At 48.8% G+C, this 20,224-nt stretch overlaps 4 protein-coding genes across 4 annotated transcripts; 2 read left to right on the forward strand and 2 right to left on the reverse strand.

The window, feature by feature from the left end:
- Positions 1 to 1,960: 1,960 nt before the first annotated feature.
- Positions 1,961 to 4,413, reverse strand: DFJ58DRAFT_763491 (uncharacterized protein). Its single transcript, XM_041388615.1, has 8 exons — positions 4,319 to 4,413; positions 4,102 to 4,266; positions 3,952 to 4,051; positions 3,569 to 3,831; positions 3,073 to 3,519; positions 2,948 to 3,022; positions 2,779 to 2,901; positions 1,961 to 2,713 (listed from the first exon to the last, which is right to left on the reverse strand). Exons 1-8 carry the CDS (start codon positions 4,391 to 4,393, stop codon positions 2,132 to 2,134), a joined length of 1,830 nt encoding a protein of 609 aa, XP_041249219.1. The 5' UTR covers positions 4,394 to 4,413; the 3' UTR covers positions 1,961 to 2,131.
- Positions 4,414 to 4,535: 122 nt separating this feature from the next.
- DFJ58DRAFT_763492 (uncharacterized protein) lies at positions 4,536 to 5,694 on the forward strand. The gene is made up of 4 exons (XM_041388616.1): positions 4,536 to 4,748; positions 4,807 to 4,868; positions 4,929 to 5,004; positions 5,062 to 5,694. Exons 1-4 carry the CDS (start codon positions 4,602 to 4,604, stop codon positions 5,608 to 5,610), a joined length of 834 nt encoding a protein of 277 aa, XP_041249220.1. The 5' UTR covers positions 4,536 to 4,601; the 3' UTR covers positions 5,611 to 5,694.
- Positions 5,695 to 12,487, reverse strand: DFJ58DRAFT_763494 (glycosyltransferase family 2 protein). The gene is made up of 18 exons (XM_041388617.1): positions 11,969 to 12,487; positions 9,538 to 11,785; positions 9,324 to 9,516; positions 9,205 to 9,299; positions 9,083 to 9,171; positions 9,050 to 9,058; positions 8,978 to 9,016; positions 8,600 to 8,928; positions 8,197 to 8,551; positions 7,924 to 8,143; positions 7,751 to 7,873; positions 7,249 to 7,698; positions 7,175 to 7,198; positions 7,033 to 7,122; positions 6,918 to 6,982; positions 6,699 to 6,865; positions 6,039 to 6,645; positions 5,695 to 5,986 (listed from the first exon to the last, which is right to left on the reverse strand). Exons 1-18 carry the CDS (start codon positions 12,340 to 12,342, stop codon positions 5,887 to 5,889), a joined length of 5,577 nt encoding a protein of 1,858 aa, XP_041249221.1. The 5' UTR covers positions 12,343 to 12,487; the 3' UTR covers positions 5,695 to 5,886.
- Positions 12,488 to 17,936: 5,449 nt separating this feature from the next.
- DFJ58DRAFT_763507 (uncharacterized protein) lies at positions 17,937 to 19,852 on the forward strand. The gene is made up of 2 exons (XM_041388618.1): positions 17,937 to 18,919; positions 18,987 to 19,852. Exons 1-2 carry the CDS (start codon positions 18,152 to 18,154, stop codon positions 19,527 to 19,529), a joined length of 1,311 nt encoding a protein of 436 aa, XP_041249222.1. The 5' UTR covers positions 17,937 to 18,151; the 3' UTR covers positions 19,530 to 19,852.
- Positions 19,853 to 20,224: the final 372 nt, after the last annotated feature.

Below are 20,224 nucleotides of genomic sequence, written 5' to 3' on the forward strand. Positions count from 1 at the left end.
TCCGGGAAGGACGAGAGTGTCTGCCGCAGATCCAGGAAGGACGAGAGTGGCTGCTGCAGGCCCAGGAAAGGGAAGATTGGCTGCAGACACAGGGAGGACGCAGGTGGCTGCTGCAGACACAGGGAATGCGAAGCTTGCTGCAGACCCAGATAGGACAAAACTGGCTGCAGACACAGGGAGGACAAAACTGGCTGCAGGCCCAGGGAGAGGGAGGGGAATATTGGCTGCAGACAGGGGGAGGACGAGACTGGCTGCAGACCGAGGGAGGACGAGACTGGCTGGAGATGCAGGGAGGTGAAGACTGGCTTGCAGACCCCGGCAGGACAAGAGTGGCTGCAGACACAGGGAGGAAGAAACTGGCTGCAGACCCAGGGAGGGGAAGATTGGCTGCAGACCCAGGAAGCACGACACTGGCTGCAGACCCAGGGAGGACGAGACTGGCTGCAGATCCAAGGAGCACAAGACTGGCTGCGGACCCAGGGAGGACAAGACTGGCTGCAGACCCAGGAAGCACAAGACTGGCTGCAGACCCAGGGAGGACGAGACTGGCTGCAGATTCAAGGAGCACGACACTGGCTGCAGACCCAGGGAGGACAAGACTGGCTGCAGACCCAGGGAGGACGAGACTGGCTGCAGACCGAGGGAGCACGCGACTGGCTGCAGACCCCGTGTGGGCGATTCTGGCTGCAGACTCCCCATGGTCAAGTATGGCAGTCCACTCCCGCAGCCTCCGTCTGGGCGACAATGGAAGAATTCTCGAGGACATCGGAAGCAATCAACGAGTATATCATTATCAGTGATGGGCCTTTACTGCCAGCTTTTCAAGTCATCCAGCAATTCAAGACCTTGCCAGATTTCTTGATGTTTCCGGTTTTCTTGTCATTAAGACATCACTCCGATTCCACCTCTACATTACCAGAAAATCTTCTACCAGACGGGGAGATAATTCATGGTATGAATGCCTTTGAGAGGTTCGCAAACGAAGCACAGGAGCGAAGTCGATCAGCTTCCGACGCTCTCAAGTATGCTTGTCACAACTGGACCGTACATCTCTCGCGTGCCCCGAATCCATGGGATGACACGCTCAATCATATATTCCAGGTTTTTTGGAAAGATCATATTATCCCCTGGCTGGAAATGGAGTGGTGTTTGAAAGGTCTACAGTCTTGCCTTGTCATCTTATCTGAAGGACAGGAAATTGTAAAGGTGTGTGTTTCGACGATTCAAGTCAGCCACAACTGATGTCGCCTTATGTCCCATAATATTTAGTCCATGACGTGACGCCTTGAAATTTTCTCTTATCTTCAGTTCGGACTCTTGAGCTGTTGACGCGCAACCCAGTAGCACTCGGATCCATCACCCCTACCCCATTGGCAGTGGTTACAAAACACAGGCAGGCGAGATTAGCGTCAGCTAGCAAGTAACGTAGTGTCCTGTGGTACGACAGACAGCGTGATGCTTGTTATTAAACATGCTGTCTCAAGTACCCACGAACGTTAGACCCTATTATATATTGTTGATACCAACTTCGAGTTGTCTCGAGCTATTGAGCAGTGGTACGTTCAAAAAGCCTGTTCGTACTATCAATAGTATGGTCACTGATCAGCAAATTCCCTAAGAGGTAATCACCTGAAGATTAAGCCGGACCAGTGGAGATTGGGCATGGGAGGAGCAGTGGATCCTTCTTACTCATGGCATCGACGAAACTTGAATTCCAGTGAAAACCGGACATCCTGAGGGCGTGTCACAACGTGCCAGAGCATGACAAATTTCTGAACTTTGTGCCAGATCGTGTAGATACAATAGATTATCACTTGCGCACTACGCATGCACGCGGTTGCTTCTAGCGCTTAAACTCTGCAAATTCACTCACATACAACGCACTTGTACACACTCGCATTGCAATCCAACACACTTGCACGTCGCACTGAATCCTCTCGTGTCCGAGCTCTACCGGGCCCACCTTGCCTACTATACCGGTAGCCCTCTTTGGTGTACCGGGGAGCGAAATACTAGGAAACAATCGGAGAACTCGTACTAATTTATAAAACCTGGCGGCGACTATTCATGCTAATCAAGATTAAGAGCCAGCGATGATCTATACATAAATATCAACGTCCCATAAACTGATTCATGCCTTCCCTCGATGTCTCTTCCTATAACCAGCACCATCCACGCCCTCAGATTTGTTCAGCCTATCGAGCAAGGACGACGTTCTCGGTGTAGGATCCCTCGACTCCTCGCCCCGCTCGGCATGTGCTGCAGCGCCTTTAATGCTATAACCGCTCATAGGATGCTTATCCGGCTCGGACGAATCATCCGCGCGTTTTCTTCCTGCTCCTCCACGTTTCCGCGAGGCCTTCTCCGCATCGCCTGGGATAGGCATCGTCATACGGCTCAGTAACGAAGGTGTCAGCTGTCGTTCCTCAGTCAATTCCGTCTTTGCTCGCTTGATCTGTGGTACTGTTTCTCCGGAGCTTAAGGATCGTTTGGGCAACGCGACAGAGCCAGAGTCGCGAGTTTGTATTGCTGGCCGAGAGTTCGATGTCGCGCCACTCGTGCCTGTATGCGAAGGTCTTGACATTTCTGGTCTTTTCAACAGCGGACGTCCAATTTGAGGTCGAGCCGGGAGGTGGGCAGGACGCTCATAAAGACCATCCCCATCGACAGTTGTACTCGAACTTGCTTGCGACATTGAAGTTTCGGTTAGCGACTGCTCAAACACAGAAAGAAACAATGGGCGTCAATGGAGAAAGCGGAAAGCGGCCCACTGCGAACCCTGATGAGTACTCGAATTTCATCGCTGTTGTTTCCTGGCCCCAACTGTTGCGCTTGCGCTTGAAATCTGCTTATGGATGTGGCCAAATCAAACGGAACTACCCAGTCTTCATGTTCTTTTCGCTGGAAACGAGTTATTTTGCAAAACCACGTGGAAGACCCGACTTACATGTTTGCAAGCTAGAAGGAGGGAACGCAGTGTGTCCCACATAGTTGAAGACTCGAGTTTTGTGTCATGGAGAGCCTAAGTCAATCATTCAGTGGATTGACCGTAGAATTGTGCGGATGACTTGCCTCCAACAAATTTGGTGCTCCATCAACAACCTGTCGCCGAAGAAATGAAAACTGTTCATGACTGCAAATTTGAGGGCGAAGACGACTTTCTTCTTCGCATGCTTCAAGTGCTTCAACCACTCGGCCCGCAAGAACAAGTTGCTCCTCGGGAGAAAACCTTTGTAAGACAGGTTTCCCCATCAGAGACGTACAGTAAAATCGTAACAACACAACAGGAGAAGCAACTCGTTTTTGAATGGCGACGAAGTGCGCCAAAGATATGTAGAAATCAATGGTCTTGATGGATCCCAAGTCGTTCGATTTCACGTTAAGAGAAGACCTCGCCTTGTCGATAAGTACGTGAAGAAGGTCCATTCCGCGCGCAGACCCTGGTCTATAGCAAGGCATCAGAAGAAGAAGGTCCTTTATGATCACTTCAACGTCGCGTGTTTCTAGCCTTCTGATAGCCTGTCGACGAGTCAGCCTTGCGAAACGGCGAAAAGCTGCACCAAATTACCGTCAGAAGTTGGCACACCAGGACGTTTTCTGTATCGGTACCCGGCGTTTTGGTGTATTTCCGAATGATGGCCTCAGCTGCATCAACTTTCAAAAAGGCTATCACGAGCGAGCGTAAACGATCACGAATTTGCTGCTCCTCTTCGTCTATTGTGTATTCGGGAGGAATTATTTGATCGCACAAGACTCCTAGAGTGACGCCGGGATCCATGTCGAGATGGTCACAAAGGGCTGTTTGGACAACAGCGACCTCTTCTGGTTCGTCTAGGGGGAGTGGTCAGCAAAACTTGAAAAAGTGAGACACATATATGCTCATCATCATCATCATCATCATCATCATTGTTGTAATTTGCGCGTTATATGTTTCAAAGTCGCCTTACTTACCACTTTGAAGAAGTTGCACAAGCACATCCGAATTTCGTTTAATCCACTTGTGCTCAACAGATGAAACGCTTGAGATTGCTCGATATCCTTCAATGCGGACCTGCAGTCGGGGTGTCATGAAAAGAACACACGAAAGTAAAAACAACGCACCCGTGAATCTTGATCCTCGCAAAGATCGTAGACTACGTTGATAGCGTCTTCTTCTAGGTCAGGGAAATCATTGAAAAAGTATCTTATGTGATCTGCTGCATAGCACTTGAGCTGAGAATTTGAAGAATGAGCAATTTCTATGAGTTTCGTGAGCGCGTCACGCCGCTAGTAAATTTATGTGAGGTCATTCAAGACAGCGAATTGCTACAAATATTACCAGATCACTGCCTCGGTCTTGCTCTCTTCCGGCTTTCTCGACGAGCCGATGTATTTGCGATTCTTGGTCGTCCATTTGCTCTTGCGTGTGAGCAGAAAGGGTATAACTCACGGAGGTTGTCCGACGAAGGAAAGTAGTTATGTCACTCCAAACGTAGAAATATATTCTCATCAGCCAAATAGGCATTACGTGACTTCTACGCACGTCAAACACGACTCGGAGTGCGGGACATATGGACGCACCTTGTCTTGCACCCCATCTGCCTAACCTGTAACAACCCAACATGAGCGTGCGCACTAACGACCAGATTCTTCATGATAGAGTTAATCTACCTCGCCTGGTAAAAAGGCTCGAGAAATCCGTGTCCGAGGATGATTGGTCTGATAGTTCGCAGCGAGACACCTGGATCAAAGCCCAAGGCACTCTCCAGGTTCGTTCAGAATTATTCGCGGTGGATATAGGACTCATAGAAGCTGACATTGTCTCAGCGAATCCGGCACGCCCGTTTGCTCCTGAAGAACGTCGAGGTTGATGACCATGGCACTTCACCGTACGTAGAATTGCTAAGGCAGACCGTCCGTTTAGACTCGCATTTAATGTGATTCTGTAGAGCCTCAGAACATCGTTATCAACGCTTGCGTGCGACGCTCGATCAAGTCGAAGCGTTTGTAACAGAGGTCGAGCAGGTATGCAGCCTTCACTATGACACATGTCCCCTTTTCTCGGCTCATCGACCGAATTAGAAAGCGGCTCCTCCACTTAAGAGACCAACACCAATCCTGCCATCAATACGTGCCCCTATGACAAAGGCAGCTGACCTCGAGACCATACCTGTAGAAGCGACGCTCATCCCAACAGAAGATACAACTCAAAGCGTGCCTAGTGCGGATGACCTCATACCATCTTCGCAGACAGAGTCTTTACCCTCTGAGCCCCTTGTACCACCAACTCTTCCTGGAGCATTTTCCGCTACTTCCAATATCACTGCTACACCTACCATCCTCCAAAACTCTCGCGCACTACAAGAAGAGCTCTCAGAGCAACTCGCACTAATGGCGACGCAGCTTCGGCGCAATGCTACCCACTTTTCCGAGTCGTTGGTTAAAGACAAGGGCGTCATCGAAGCAATGCAGGAGAAGCTTGAGGGCAACTTCGACTTCATGAAGAAGGAACGGATACGGTTAAGGGACTTCAGGGGAAAGAGTGGAAGTACAACATGTCTGGTGATTATGAGTATATTTGTCGTGCTGGTCGCGTTCATGCTTATGGTTCTCGTTATTCGAGTAACATAACCAATTCTTACAGGTTATGTCTTTCTTACATTACGCATCGTAGTTTTGTCATATGTATAATCACAAGTCAGTTATTCTAACGAAGTTTCAACAGTCCAAGTCGTCATCATATTATGTCCAGTAATATCTAACACCTAGACTACGAATGATATGGATGTAGTAATCATAACAAAACAAAACGCTAAATCAGCATGTCCCGACAGTTAATTAAGTCCAAAGATTAGAAGTGTCCCAGAGATGAATGCAAGTGTCCTAAATGATGTATCTACCCTACATTTAATGTGAAAGAATGTTATCAATGCATTGGTTTAAAAAGTCTCTGCGAGGCGTCAAATCTGCGCGAGGAAAGCGAGCCGCCATAGCCTCACGAGCTGATCTGAAGTCAAGTCAGTATCAGGGAATGTAGTGAAGTATAGGGGATAGCGCACTTCTTTGTAACACTCATCAAGTCTTGTGTGCTCAAAAAGTTCCTAAGTGCATTGTACAGCTCGTCATCCGAGGGGTTGGGATCCAGGTTGGGACCGGTAAACACAGTTGTAGCCATGGATAACGTAGACGTTCGCATTCCTCCGTGCAAAGGCTGAGGAGGGACACCCAAGCTCTGGGCGGGGGACATGGAGCGGTTGTTAAAGACTCCAGATGCCATTCGCGAATCAGGTGGCGTCATCCCATACACGCTTCCATGTGGACCCGAATTTGTAGGAGTAAACATGTTGATCCTTTCCTGAGAGGGTCCTCTCCAGTTGGCCATCTGAGGTGGTGGGCGGTTGGTGTCAGATACGGCACGAGAGCTCGGGCGTGAAGGCCCGTGTATGTTGTGATGTGACGAGTTGCTATGTATCATGTTCGTGTCGCGGTAGTAGTCGCGGTCTCCTGATTCAGAGCGGCCATACTCGTAGACAGACGGGTGTTGGGAGCCTGACGGAAGATGCGGCTGAGGGCCGGGGAGATACACGGAGCTTGCTTGGTTGAAATCAGGAGGCGAGCCATATGACTTCCCGGAATGATTGTCACCCAACGTTTCAGCCTCATAGTCTGCACGGATTGCCGTTAGCAGGTAGCATGAGTGAGAATGCATATTGACGAACCGCTAAACTTCTTGTACGGAATCATGGACTCGTTGAACTTCATGTCGTTGTTGGCGACGATCTTCTTGCTTCCGCCATCATCGAGCACGACACGAGTGTTACCCCAACCGAACTCATCCATCCGCCAGAATGAATATATGGGCAGGAAGAAACTGTAAACTGGGTACCTGTAATGACAGAAAATGAGCTATGCATTTGATACGGAACAAGTCAACCCACGAAATGAGATAGACCACCATCCATCCAACAAGCATGAACTCTCTTCTTATGATGAAAATAAGAGCCTGGGAAATGCCATCGTAAATTACTTCTCTTAATTAAATAACGTACTCACCTGAAGACCATACACCGCTGCCAACATGATGATTGAAATCAGAGGGAACGGAGATTGTCCAGTAGAGACCTCGATAATCAGCCAAACCAACTAAACGCAACGTTAGCTGGAACTCGGTGATAGATAAGATGCTACGACTCACATAAACAACAGTGGCAGGCAACATCTAATGAAAAACATCAGAGATCGCACATTGACGCTTTGAATGGACCTCACCAAAGTACCGATCAGATCGAGAAAGACGAAGAACCTCATTGAGAAACAGCAGACGCCGCAGAGGTCAGGAAGAACAGCAAGCTCGCACAAGTTGTGAACGGTCGAGTTGATCCAACGCCTCCGTTGTGAAAATAGCACTCTCCAGGATACCGGTGCCATGGTACGCGCAATTGCGTCCGGGGTGAACTTGGTCTTGAAGGTGGGGAAATGTTTCATCAACAGCGTCGTCAGGAATCGATCTTCGCCTAGAGAGAACAAGTTCTTCTTGTGCAGGGTGTCCACGTTATTCTCCGCATATTCATCAATTACACGGTTGGAGATGATGAGCGGTCGGCCTTTATCATTAGTGCGGACGCGGTAAAGGGTGAAGCAACCAGGAAGACACGAGACAGAGCCGAAAAGACTCTCGAAAGCTTTGGACAAGTTGTGCGAGATGTAGTACTCGTATACCTATAGGTATGTTGGCATAGATACACAAAATGTGTAAATTCGAACTACTTGCCTGGATCATGGTCCACCAGGATCCCTCCTCATTCTGGAGTCTCGTTTCACCACATATGCCGATTATGTTGGAATCTGATATCGAGGCTGCCACAAGACGGTTAAGAGAGTTGGGACTCACGGACTGCGAAAAAGATGTCAGAGCTTCTCGAGATAGCGAGCAGTAAAGTGTACCGTATCTGCATCCACAGTGAAGATGTACTCGTAGAACGCAGGATCAATTCCAACAACATTCCGCATATGATGATATATCTCGAGCTCTAGCGGGCACATGGGTGCGTTGAAGTGCACTCTGTTCAAGTACTGCATCAACAGGACCTGACTGTCACGCTTGCCACGGTTTCCGGGTTTTGAACGTTCACTTGGCTTCCCAACCTTCACGACGACGATATAACTAAACAAAAAAATGTCAGCAATGACTTCATAGTTACGGAGCGGATGACGTACGGAACAACATGGCCTTCAAACTCGTACAATCCGGAGTATACCTTGCCATAGTTGAGCTTCTGCGAGCCCTCTCCGATTGATTTGAACATCAGGGGCTCAGGATTATTCGCTGGGTCAACGCCAAGGATGTCGAGTACGAGGGCAGGTGTCGGCCGCTCATTGCCGCTCCCGATGATATTCCCATCACAAATGACCAAAATCAGCTTCCTCTTGTCGTCGTAGTCCAAATTGGCAAGTGAGTCAAGTGTACGGCGAAGGGAATCCTCTCCTTCCGTGTAACAAGGGACCTGGCATATCACGAATTTATCCAGTAACTCAGGGAAGCGCTTGGTATGAAGTTGGAGTGCAGCAATGACTGTGCGGAGTGAGTGCAAGCAAAGCTTCAGATAGGAAGATGACGTACATTTCAACGCCATCGAGGACATGATGATACTGGAGAACGCAAGCAAAAGGTAGTTCTGCACTTGACATCTAGCAGTGTACCGGAAGTCCGTCTCTCCATAGTAGAAGGCATTAGAAAGACAGTCCATATTCGCCGTACGGTTTTCAGCACTCATGGCACCCAAGACTGCATTCAAAGCGTCAGTAATGTCCTGCCCGGCTTGTTCCTCAAAGACTGCAACGAGGTTCGTGTCAAGGAAACTGTACGAGGCGACATTCAGGTTGATCGTGTTCATAGTGTAGACGTAGTCTGTCAAATCATAGATGCTATTATCGTAAATTGCCCAAGTTCTGCGGAGATAATGAGTGATGTCACTGAAGAATACTAAGTACGACTCACCGCGGATTCGTGGTTTGATTAGCCTCAGAGTAGATGTCGCTTGGCTCCCAAACCAATGGACCAATATAATACTGATCGATACTTGGTTTGAAGGTCGCGGTGTACCAGTCCTGGTTATCGAGAGCTGTGGGAGTCGTCGGAGCATTGGATCCGGAGGAATGCATGGCTTGCGGGAACAAGAGTAGAGTATTGTTCTCGGGAGTAATTTTCATTGTCGCATCGCTGACAAGACCCGCGCATGCCACATTTAAGGGAGGGGGGAAGTAGTAGGTCATGTCGGTACCAGCGAGCCCCTCCAGGGTGGCCTCACTATTACTTGGCTCTCCCACGATGTCACTGTGGTCACCGCGAACGAAATTGGAGACGTCATAGACCCTGCCTTGAATGGAGACGTAGTAGTCATTTTCACCTGTATATTGAGCCACTTCGTTCGTGTTCCATGCGTAGTCGAAGTTTGGGCAGAGAATGATACCGAAGGCGATGATGTAGAATAGGATAAAACAATTTCCGAGGAGGATGAGGATGCAGATGGTCACTTTCTCCCGCCATGCAAGGCGGACGTCAGGGCGCTTCATACGGCCTAACCACGACAGCAAGAAATTGGGAATAAACCAGGTGAACAAGAAGACGACATAAATCCAGTAACGTCGGGTTCGAGTAGTTGGCAGCTCTTCCTCCAACATTTCAGGAGCGTTTTCCGCAGTTAGCATGGCAGTATTAGGCATAAGGGGAGGTGTTCCGTCGAAGTTTTCAGGCTTCGTATCCCACATCGTGGAACTCGACTCCTCGCGGTAACTAGGAGCAGCGACATGAGATGGTGCATAACCATCAAATATAGGTGTTTTCGGCTCTTGGAATGGGGTGGCTTGCGGTTCATCAAAGTATGCTGACTGCCGTTCATCACCAGGGTAGTCTGTGGCATCATCGGGCATGGCGCTCTCGTCCTCTTGTGAATCCTCGCGAGCAAGCTTCTTCTGCTCTTTCTCCTCAGCACGCACAACATCTTCTACCATCTTCCATGCCGAGTACGATAGCCAGATCCTCTGGTTCCCAATCGCAAAGTCTATGCCCTCTCTCCAGCCATTAGACTGGGCGCACTGACGCATGCGCTCAGCATCTGATCCGCGCATAGTAGGACGATATCTGTCACAAAACTCTGCCTGATCAAAGTCTGCAACAAACTCGACCTGTTTCCTCAACACAATAGCAGGGAGTAGCAGAGCCCTGATTTGTCCTTTGACGCGACGCTTGTCGAGGGAGTTGGAGAACCCATTATCATTGGGGCGAATGCACGTGATAGTCCACATTGGCACATTCTCGATGTTGAACAAGACATTCCAAAGCGTCTGATTGAGCTGCGTAGTGACGGGATAGATTTTGGATGGGTTTAAGTGAGGGTTCTCATCCGCGCTTTCTCCCAGAGGAGTGAGTATGCGAAGAGGGCGGGAAGAGACTTGAGCTTGGACGATAGTTTCCTCATCACTCTGGTGCTTTTCCGTAGACAAGCTGGGGCCCGACACGAGCTTCGCGACAAACACATCAGTGGAGCTGCGAAGGAGAGTGACGCAAGAAGGGTCAAGCAGGTCGGCGTCCTTCTCCACGAAGTTGCTGATGTCATATGAACAGGGACCAGCATAGTGGTTGATCCTGAAAGATCTCCTCTCGTCTGTGGTCGGTGCTGCAACGAAAGACGAGTGTGCACCAAACTTGGCACCCAAATCCCGCAGTAACTCATCATTCCGCTGATCACCCGCACGCCCCGATTTGAAGGACATTACGGCCTTGTCAACGACACCCAGGAGACCGCCAGGTTTTCGTGACATTTTCTGAGCCGTGTATGAGCCCCGAAGAAGCTCGGCGCACGCAGAGTTGTCCATAGCAATGATAGCCGGTAGCGAGTTCCCATCAGCAATCATACGACTGTTAAAACCTGTGCTGTCGTCAAAAATGTTCCGAAGTATGTGTGATTGCACGAGTTCGTCGGTGAAATTGATGCAGAATTCATCAAATCCATTCTGATGAGCCGAGATAAGGGGGGTTGGGCCACTCGACCCTGAAGGCGCCCGCGTCTGATAGCCTGCTTGGTCGAGCAGTACAATACGAGTGGCGGAACATGTAGGGCTTAGGGAAGCAGGGGCTAGCTTGAAATTGGCAGTTTCCACCACGAATGCAAACATGATTGCATAGAGATCGCGAACTAGCTGGTCTCGCTGTGCTGCACTTTGCTGCACATTGAGTAGCACAGTATACAGCTCCCTGCGTACATAGCTCGTCTTGCACGTCAGTGTGTCGCTGAGTTCGTCAGGAGAAACGCCCAAAAGTTTTGCCGCCTGTTGGAGAACTGGCACATTAAGGACATATGCAGAGACATCCTGTGCATCAGCCTCCTCGAATTCGAGGTTGCCGAGCAGCAGGATGGCAGCGAGCACGCTAAGTATTGACGAGACGTGCTTGGACTTGAAGCCTAAAGTTTTGAAGGCGTCTCGCAAATCATCCATCGCGATGCCATCATCACTGAATGGGCCAGCAGGCAAATGATAGCAACCGGACGATGCTAACAGGGCGTAGTCCGAAGGACTTTCCAAGCCCATGTAGTCACGCTCCATTGGCGTAGCCCCAGCAAGAAGTTGGTAAAACACATGGTAAGATCGTTCTTCATGTGACAAGCGAGTTAAGCGGGACTTGTCAAGCCCAAAGGCGATAACCTTCGCAGCACTGATACGCCCGCGATCATTGAAATGAAGCTCCGTGTAGCGTGTGTGTCGTGAGGCATTTGGGTTCACAGGCGTTTTTTGCATTTCCGAAAGACTCGAGCAGCACTGTGAAAGATTTGATTTGCTCAGTGATTTTGGCCTCTCGTTTGGAGTGAGCTGAGAGGCGCAAAATCTGGTCCATGAGCAGGCGACTGCTTGCGGTCTTTCCCGACCCCGAGATTCCCCTGACAGAATTGTGCTATGAGCTGCAGTTTCGTTCGATTCGGAAGTAACTTACCGAGTGACAACTGCTTGAGACTCGTTCCTCCTTCTCATAAGAAGATAAATTTTGGCCGCTTGCTCATACAAGTGAGGCTGAGGGGGTCTCCGAGCATCTGCCAAGCCTAGCTTGGTGTCCTTGTAGCATCTCTCTTCGTACTCCTTCGCATTAGCATCGTTGACGCTGGCGAGTGTTTTGTAGGGATTGACTACCACCAGGTTTGTGGATCCGAGTCTAGTGTATGGTAAATCAGCGCGAAATCGAGCGGTGAGAACAGAGAGAATGGAATCATCTGTAGGATGAACGGTGGCAGGTGTAGAAGACAAAACAAGGTCTGTTAGCTCGCCGGAGCTAGCAGCCTGAGACACAAGATTGGCCGAAGCAGAGGCCATCGTGCTGAAGGGTGAACAAGCAATGAGTCGTCGAGTGGAAAGAAATGTCAGCTAGACATGCCAGGCTATTCAGGTCGGGCCGTCGGCATGTGGACAGACTGCGCCTTTTTTGATGTGAACATACGTTATTCTTGGACATCTCCGTTCTGGGCGTAAGCGCATCGCCGCATATGTTTCAACCTATTGGAATGTCGCTATTTAGGGTACTTCGTGTGTCAAGCTTTCAAGGTTCACACTGGCTTTGGGGAGGACAGGCTAAGAAAAGCGTGAGACCGTGATCTGCCAGTGGGCATTGGGCACAGGCTAATTGGCAGGGAACTGGAGGCAACCATGACAGTACTAGACTGCTAGTGAGCGGACTGCCCTGCCCGATAACATTGAAAGCTTGACAGTTTGGCGTTAGACATCTCCAAGACAACATTCGATGTCATAATTGCTACTAGAAGACAAAGTTCAGCACCTTCATTGGTAGTCCTGCTCGGAAATCCGGTACCCAGGGAAAAAAACCCACCAAAATGAACTAAAATGCGCAGCACTTGCCCTAGGCCTATTTTCTGCAAGACGATCATTCACAAAGAACGTGCACAATGATTACACACCACATGTTACAGCGCAATGTCAGATTTAGAGAGGGTGCAACTGTGACATTAATGATTAGGAATCTCGCCGTGTGAGAAATAACCAACCGTGCCGGGCCACCTAGAATACACACCTCTTTCAACAGCTTCCCAACGATGCCGGGTCCCTCAGATCCGAACGGGTAGTAAACCACCCCTCCAATACGAGCTCATAAGGAACTCGGTCTCAAGTAGCTTCGTGTGGTCAGTATCAGCATTTTTCGGTCTTTCGGCTACTACTTTCACCGTGACCGTGTGCCTACCACGAGGCTTCGACGTACTCATCATCCACTCCATACTTCATGGGCACCTTAGGCCTTACTGCTGCTGGGTTTTCATCAATATGGAGCCTTTGCGTCAGCCGGATGGGCCTTCATGCCGCGTAGTGACTATGCACCTCTGGAAACGGTGACTGCCAGACAACAGATGGCTGGTGGACTTGCGTGTCATAGATTGGGCGATCGTGGAACTTCTCAATTTCTCTGCAGAACAATATAAGCTGACACAAAGTACGACTGCGCATTCAAACTTGGTCTCGAGAAACCTTATGGAGTGCAGACCTGTGCACGCAGTAACTCGCAGTATACGAAGACGTGGCTTACTCATGTGGAGTCCAGCTTTGCTGTGAAGGATCTGCATATGTGAGCAGCTTTGAGGTAAGGGTATCCCTTCCGAACCGAAACTCAAACTATCTCACATTTGTGTCTTAGGTTTTGATATTTCAGTTATCCGCTTACAATAGAAAGCACTACTCCATTTTCACGCAATCAAGTCCATCTTAATATTGGCTGTACACGACATTTCTCACCTCACAATGATTCGCAAGTTGGCAACCTCGTTGCGCCCAAATATCTCTTCCGAGACCTAGAAGCAGTTCGTGGGCAATCGATTCTCGGTTGTAAGTATATCCTCTTGGCGAGCCGGAACCAATGTCCTCTTACTGAATAGTACGAAAAGCACTGTTAGAAGTGTCGACGCACTGACACTAGTGACTGCGAGGTGTTGACACACTTCTTAGACAAGCGACAATTCCACCGTACGCGTCTTTTCGTACTCTTCCCAGCATTAGTCTATCCGCGAGGAAGAGTGAACACCCGGTGGATAAGGAGCATCGCCCTTTAATTAGACCAGTGAAGTCACACAGGCAAGTGCCTTACGGATTCCACTGGAAAGTGACACTGGATATTCGACAACTTCTGGCGGTACGCGTTATCATCCCGACATGATTATGTAGAGGACATGGGGGCATTAACATGGCTCGACACAAACTTGGGAGTGGAGGATATCGCTGGGTAGCATGAATTAGAGTTCAGCTGCCAGGTTAAATGGATAATTTTAGAGTGCTGGTGGGTATCTGACCTGACTGACTGAGAATTACTTGGTAGGATGTTCCACGAACCCTGCAGTCTTCCCTGGATGTCATCCTTTTGCATCTTCAGCCGTAGTGTTCAACTGCCCTTAGGGTGAAACAACCAGGTTGATATCTATCCCCCTGGTAAGTTAGGTACCGTCTAAAGATTGACTCGCTCTTACTAATCAGAGGCTTTTCAATGCTAAGGCACCAATTATAGAAATTTGACCTTTTATATCGACATGGTCCAGACCATCGATGAACGGCCGGGTCATGAATACGACACCCTCTCATTAATGGCCAGTGCATATGACCGGTCTAGTTTCCAAAGGAAACGCTTTGATTGACCTTAATCCTACCAACGTGATTTACAGTTTAAATCCCGAGACGAGATCCAGTATTACTAGGAAGGACATCAGAAACTCAACACAGCACGGACGAGTCTTTCACCTTCAAGGCCAACTAGCCTCGATTTCCGATCGTAATCCATTCCAAGATGAGTGAGAAAGATATCGTTGTCTTGGAGTCTGGACTTACCAGTATGAGAGTTCAGGTTTGCAAATAATACGATCTGATGCCCGCACTGTTTCCAAAACGATTTGAATGAGCCTTGATCGTAATGAATTATGCAATAGGCCCTCCTGAGACTATAGGGTCCTTCAAGTAAGTAGGTTCGGGATACCGCTCCTGAAATCCAACATATTCAAGTTCCCTTTTCCCTCTGAAATTCCATAACATATGCTTACCCCCAATTGGATGTGACCACGAGAGCTCCACGAGTTCTTTCATGGAATACGCCACGGTAGGCAGAATCGAGGATACGGCTGGGATTAACTTCCGCTCGTATTTGCGCAACTCGACACGGAACCCCGGAGACGACCGAATGATCCTATGTATAACTCCCTGGTATTTCCCAACGTGAGGCAAGTGTCATTGAAGATGTCCACGAGCAAGGTGCCTGAGGAATCTTATCGGACCCTGGCATGAAAGGTGAATATCTAATCTACGTTAGCATCGGTAAACTGACATGAAACACTCGAATATAGTTCTACACAATAACCCACTTAACAAGGACGTTTTAGCTCGTCGAAGGCCAAATAATGCACACATTCCCACTCAGTCCCTGGCTTCTATGCGACATTCTATTGATCATGACGCCAAACCTAATTCACGTGACGTGAATGTGGATAATGAGCTAATGGGAAATGTCTAGTAAAGAAGACCCCGCATTCAGTGGACGAATGGTCAATTATTTCCACCGGGCAGGTCCAAGTCATATGACGAGCATAATCGGGATACTCACCTTTCCTATAGAGACATCGGATCGAGGGTACTGACGGTTCCGACATACAGTGGTTCAAGCATCGTTCATCATGTAACCAATGGCCAATATGGCGCCTCCAAATCTTTCCTATAGAGAAATCAAATCGCGGGCGCTGGAGCTCTCCAATATACAGTTTTTTAAGCATCATCCGCCGGAATTGCAACGCAACCAATGGCCAAAACGGCGCTTCTAACGAAATAAGTGTCGGATCCACCGTACTTCTCAAAGTACTCTGAGTTCACTCCACAGTGCTCAGGGCTCCACGCAAGCGACTTTCCAGTAAGCGTCAGATCCACCTCCACATGCATATACTCCGAGAATTCAGCGCCATGTGCGGCAACTTTGTTGCTATGTTGTCAAGCGTTCGCATTCGCAGCCAATGGCCTTTTGGTCGCCTTCAATCACGTGGCCACCGGCTCCGCGGTCAAGTTGGAGCCCGTGCATACTAAGCTATCATTCTCTTCGCATGCGAAATCATCCAGATGACATCGGAGGCAGGTACGAGCATAACTGAATTGTTTCGTTTTGAAATGCGTTTGAGACAGATGTCGGGACATCAAATGTGATTGAAACAGGTATTGTGTTCCTTCCACTTGGCTGCTGGCAATGATTTGGCCATTTCGACAATGAGCGCTTCTGTCAGACCGGCGATCATCCGATAATCAGCAGCATTACATTGATTATGTAGTACACGATCGAGTTGCACGAAGCCAGACTGATTTGTCCAAATGACTTATCGATGAATAACGGATAAGAATGGTTATTCCGAAGATGTCAATGGTCGGAGGTGATACGCTCGTTCGAATCGACTGATATTTGTGTGGCGAGAAGTTCCCGTTTGAATATTACTGGAAGGAATGGCAAACCGCCGGTGCAAGTGACGTTACAAGTTGAGAAGACCTGGATTCTTGGGTTCTAGTCAAAGGGGCTGTCTTGATCTGGATGCCTTCTCGATCATCCATCCTTGCTGTGGTGTTGTCGAATGGAATCCGACTCGGAATCTCAAATCGAGAGTTACATTGCAAATGGATGCATCTGATGATTTCGAGAACCGCAATGGCAGTGTAGATGCTGTAGGAATCTAGGCAGGGAACAATACGTTAGATATGGAGGCCTGAGCGAACACCATTCACGTCTATTGTCCATCGTACGACATTGAGTGGACAGATGTCACACAATGTACGTTCTTCCCTGTGGAAAAAGCAAGAGTGCCCCAAAAATGTCGGATGTGACCACCGGTGATCGGATCCAGACATGGAAAACAAATATAGTTCGACGGAGCGCAATGGGATAACCTAACGGCCCTTTGGAAGAAAGCATAAACGTGTTATCCACAAACTCTAACATATGATGAACTTCCAAGAAGCACTTTAATCTTGGTGAATGCGGGGTGATGTATAAGTATGACGATACTTATGATCGCATTACTGACGGGGCATGATAAATATCGATCATGGATCAACATGTACCAGGCACGCGGGTCCAGACGTGATCAATCATCAGGTATTGACTCTCACCGAGATTGCACCCAGTATGCCGACAAGCGTAAAGTGCACGGATCGGACGAGTGAAAGGTCGGAAGTACGGCGGCCATGGAATGGTAACGAGAGTAGTAAAACCTTGCTTCGTTGGCGGGAGGTTGCGGATCGAATGATGAGACATGCAAAGGGAAGCCGAAACTAGTACTAAACCAGCGTAGGGTCATAGGTTAGCGGAAATCGGAGGAGGGGAGTAACACAGGCTGACTAGAGGAGTAGATGATAACTCAGCAGGTCGACGGCAGTACTACTTAACAGGTTTCCGTGAGTCGCAACGTTCGCCGAACGGAGATGATTATGAATAAGATTCTTATAAAGCGTAAAACGAAATGGCTTATGCAACACTGTGCTGTGTACCCCTGGAGCTGGAGCGCTGGAGGATAAGAACTAGAACTGTGACTCATTGATCAGCTGCGTGGCGCTCCAGCACATATAGGGCCTTGATGCGGTGGGCACGGCACAGAGAATACGCAATTGCTTTCGGAAGCACGCGCAATCCTCGGGGCTGAACTTGTACTGATGAGCATGATTTTCCGCGGAAAGACCAGCATGTGCATGTCGCTTGGACTGAGTGTTGAACGCATGTTATGAAACAATGTCACAGTGATGAAACAAAAAGGTAAATTATCGGCGTGGACCACGGCGTGACGTTAAAAAAATAATTGTGAAATATTATACAAATTAGGAAGTTCACCCATCTATGACATCGGATCTAGGTTTGACAACACCGATTTCTGGGGTCGCAGGATATTGCCGTGAATCGTGTGGACTGCTCATTCAAATCACACATGCCAGGCAATCTCCTACGACGAATCTTCCACTTGTTTCCCCTTTATTTCCTGCCTTGTCCTGTGGACTCTTTTACTTCGTGTTATCCTCGTGTTTTCAGCGAGGCGGTCTATGTGAATCACAAGACCCACAACTCTTAAGCGTAGCCAAAGCGTTTTTTAACACATACTTAATATCTAAATCCTCTCCCATGACCATCCGTTTGTTGGAACCACCATCTCCTTCTCAATCTCTCTCGACGATTTCAAGATCGCCTAGCTCGCTCGCAACGACTTCCTCGGGAAATTGTAACTTGACCACACCTTCGAAACGTGTCCCATCCTCTCGAACACACTCACCACGAGGTCGCATTTGCACGCCGAATAAACTAACTCCCTCTTCCAACTCACATCCTACTCTTGCAATGTCTATAGTTGCTCCTAATCCTCGCACCCCTCAGCAACAGAGCAGTCCCTCACGCATTCAGCGACCTCACTCACCTCCCCCACGACCGTCATCACGGTCAGAGCGTCTACTGCGAGATACTCTCAGGAAAGACAATACCCTTCGTACAACCGTCACCTCCCGCGCTCGTTCGCGCTCGCGGTCATCCTGCAGTGACTGTGATGACGACGACTTCTTCCAACCCGTCCTGGTCTTCGAATCGTCGCGCAGGAATAGTGCTACCTCCACTCGGAATTTCAAGTCAAAAAGTTTCTACGTTCCGAACGAGAATGAGGACTCGTCATATGCTCAGCTACTCAGATCAAGCTCAGACTTGGATGCTAAGGGCTACCCTATTGCTCCCGTCCGGCAAGAGAAACTGGATGAATGTCTTGCGACATCATTACCACGCTCCTATGTTCTCGGCAGTGATGCAGCGCCTCATGAGGCTGTCCTGAGGTCACGTTTGGAATGCGTGCTACATCGTGGAATGCGTGAAGAGGAAAGGCGAATAAAGAGGTCGCCGGAAGAGGAGGTGAGCGCCCATCATGTATGACACACAAGCCCCTGAATTAAATACTAATATGTATCACCCTGTGCAGTCCTCATCAGCGTCTCCTCCTTCATCAGCGCGCTCGCTTTCTAATTCATGCGCAAATTCTCAAACATTTGAGAAACCCTGTGTGACTGCACATGATGTGGATCCCTTGATACTACCATCTATATCGTCAAAACACGGCCGAGGGAATAGATTTTCGCGGTCGACGTCTGTAGCTTACTCGCAAAAATCGCCACGATCACCACAATCGCAGGGAGAGACTTCGCCGTGGATGACGACACCTCTCCCACCTTCGCCATTCTCGACCCCAACAAAGAAGCTGCCTTCTTTATCATATGCCACGCCCTCACCGCACTCACCCAACCCGGCGATTCTCTCGAGTTTTTCGAGCGCCAATTCCCAAATACCAGTGAATCCTCCGCAGTTTGATCTGCGCGCGGCATCACAAGCTTGTAAGCAGGTATCGGGATACGTGAGTTTTGCGAGTGTCGCTGGCCTGGGCGCACCGCCTGGTGTGGGCGATGACGACGTGAGCGTAAAGGAACCACAGCGTGGCCGTGGACGCGGGCGATGGTGGGTTTTCTAGGTTACATATTTTGGGATGGATTTTTGGGTTTCCGGAAAGAGGACGTCGCGATCTTACTGGACGACATCCTGAATGCGAGGAACAAGCTTATGTTATGCTAATTTAATCCCTTGCTGATGATTTCTGGAGGCTTATGCCTAGTATGCCCGCGTATGCATGGACGGGTGTCTGCTACGTTTATGGTGTAGCATTCTTTGTACTCTTTTGTGTATGATGCTATAATTCATCTCAGATACAAAATGTGTCGATTGAGCGCTGTGTAGTTGACATAGACAACTAGGGTACCCAGATTTATAATGCATCAACTAGAGGAGAGCAACCAACATTTGCAGTGAACTTGGAGACGTGGCATAGTTGCGGTAAGTTGCTCTGCAGTTGCCCGACTGGTTACTATATACATGCAAATCTACTACGGAGTACGGCCGTCATCGGGGGAACGTGGCATTTGTGTACTAGTTGTCCAGCAATCAGTGTACGAACAACCGCCACGTCGCTTCCGAATGAGAAACCAACCTATCACTGTCATGAAAACAAGTGTCGAGAGAAACGTGTTAAATTAGATCATGCCCGAACACAGCATTTAAACTCATCATGCTACCATGATATCAATATCAAATCTGCGCACTTTGAAACCGACCATATCGTCATCTATTGACCTACCAGCACAGCTGACATATATAGAGCTTAGGTCAATA

Source organism: Suillus subalutaceus (genome assembly GCF_016647625.1).
Source record: "Suillus subalutaceus strain FC151 chromosome Unknown DFJ58scaffold_9, whole genome shotgun sequence".
Lineage (NCBI taxonomy): Eukaryota > Fungi > Basidiomycota > Agaricomycetes > Boletales > Suillaceae > Suillus > Suillus subalutaceus.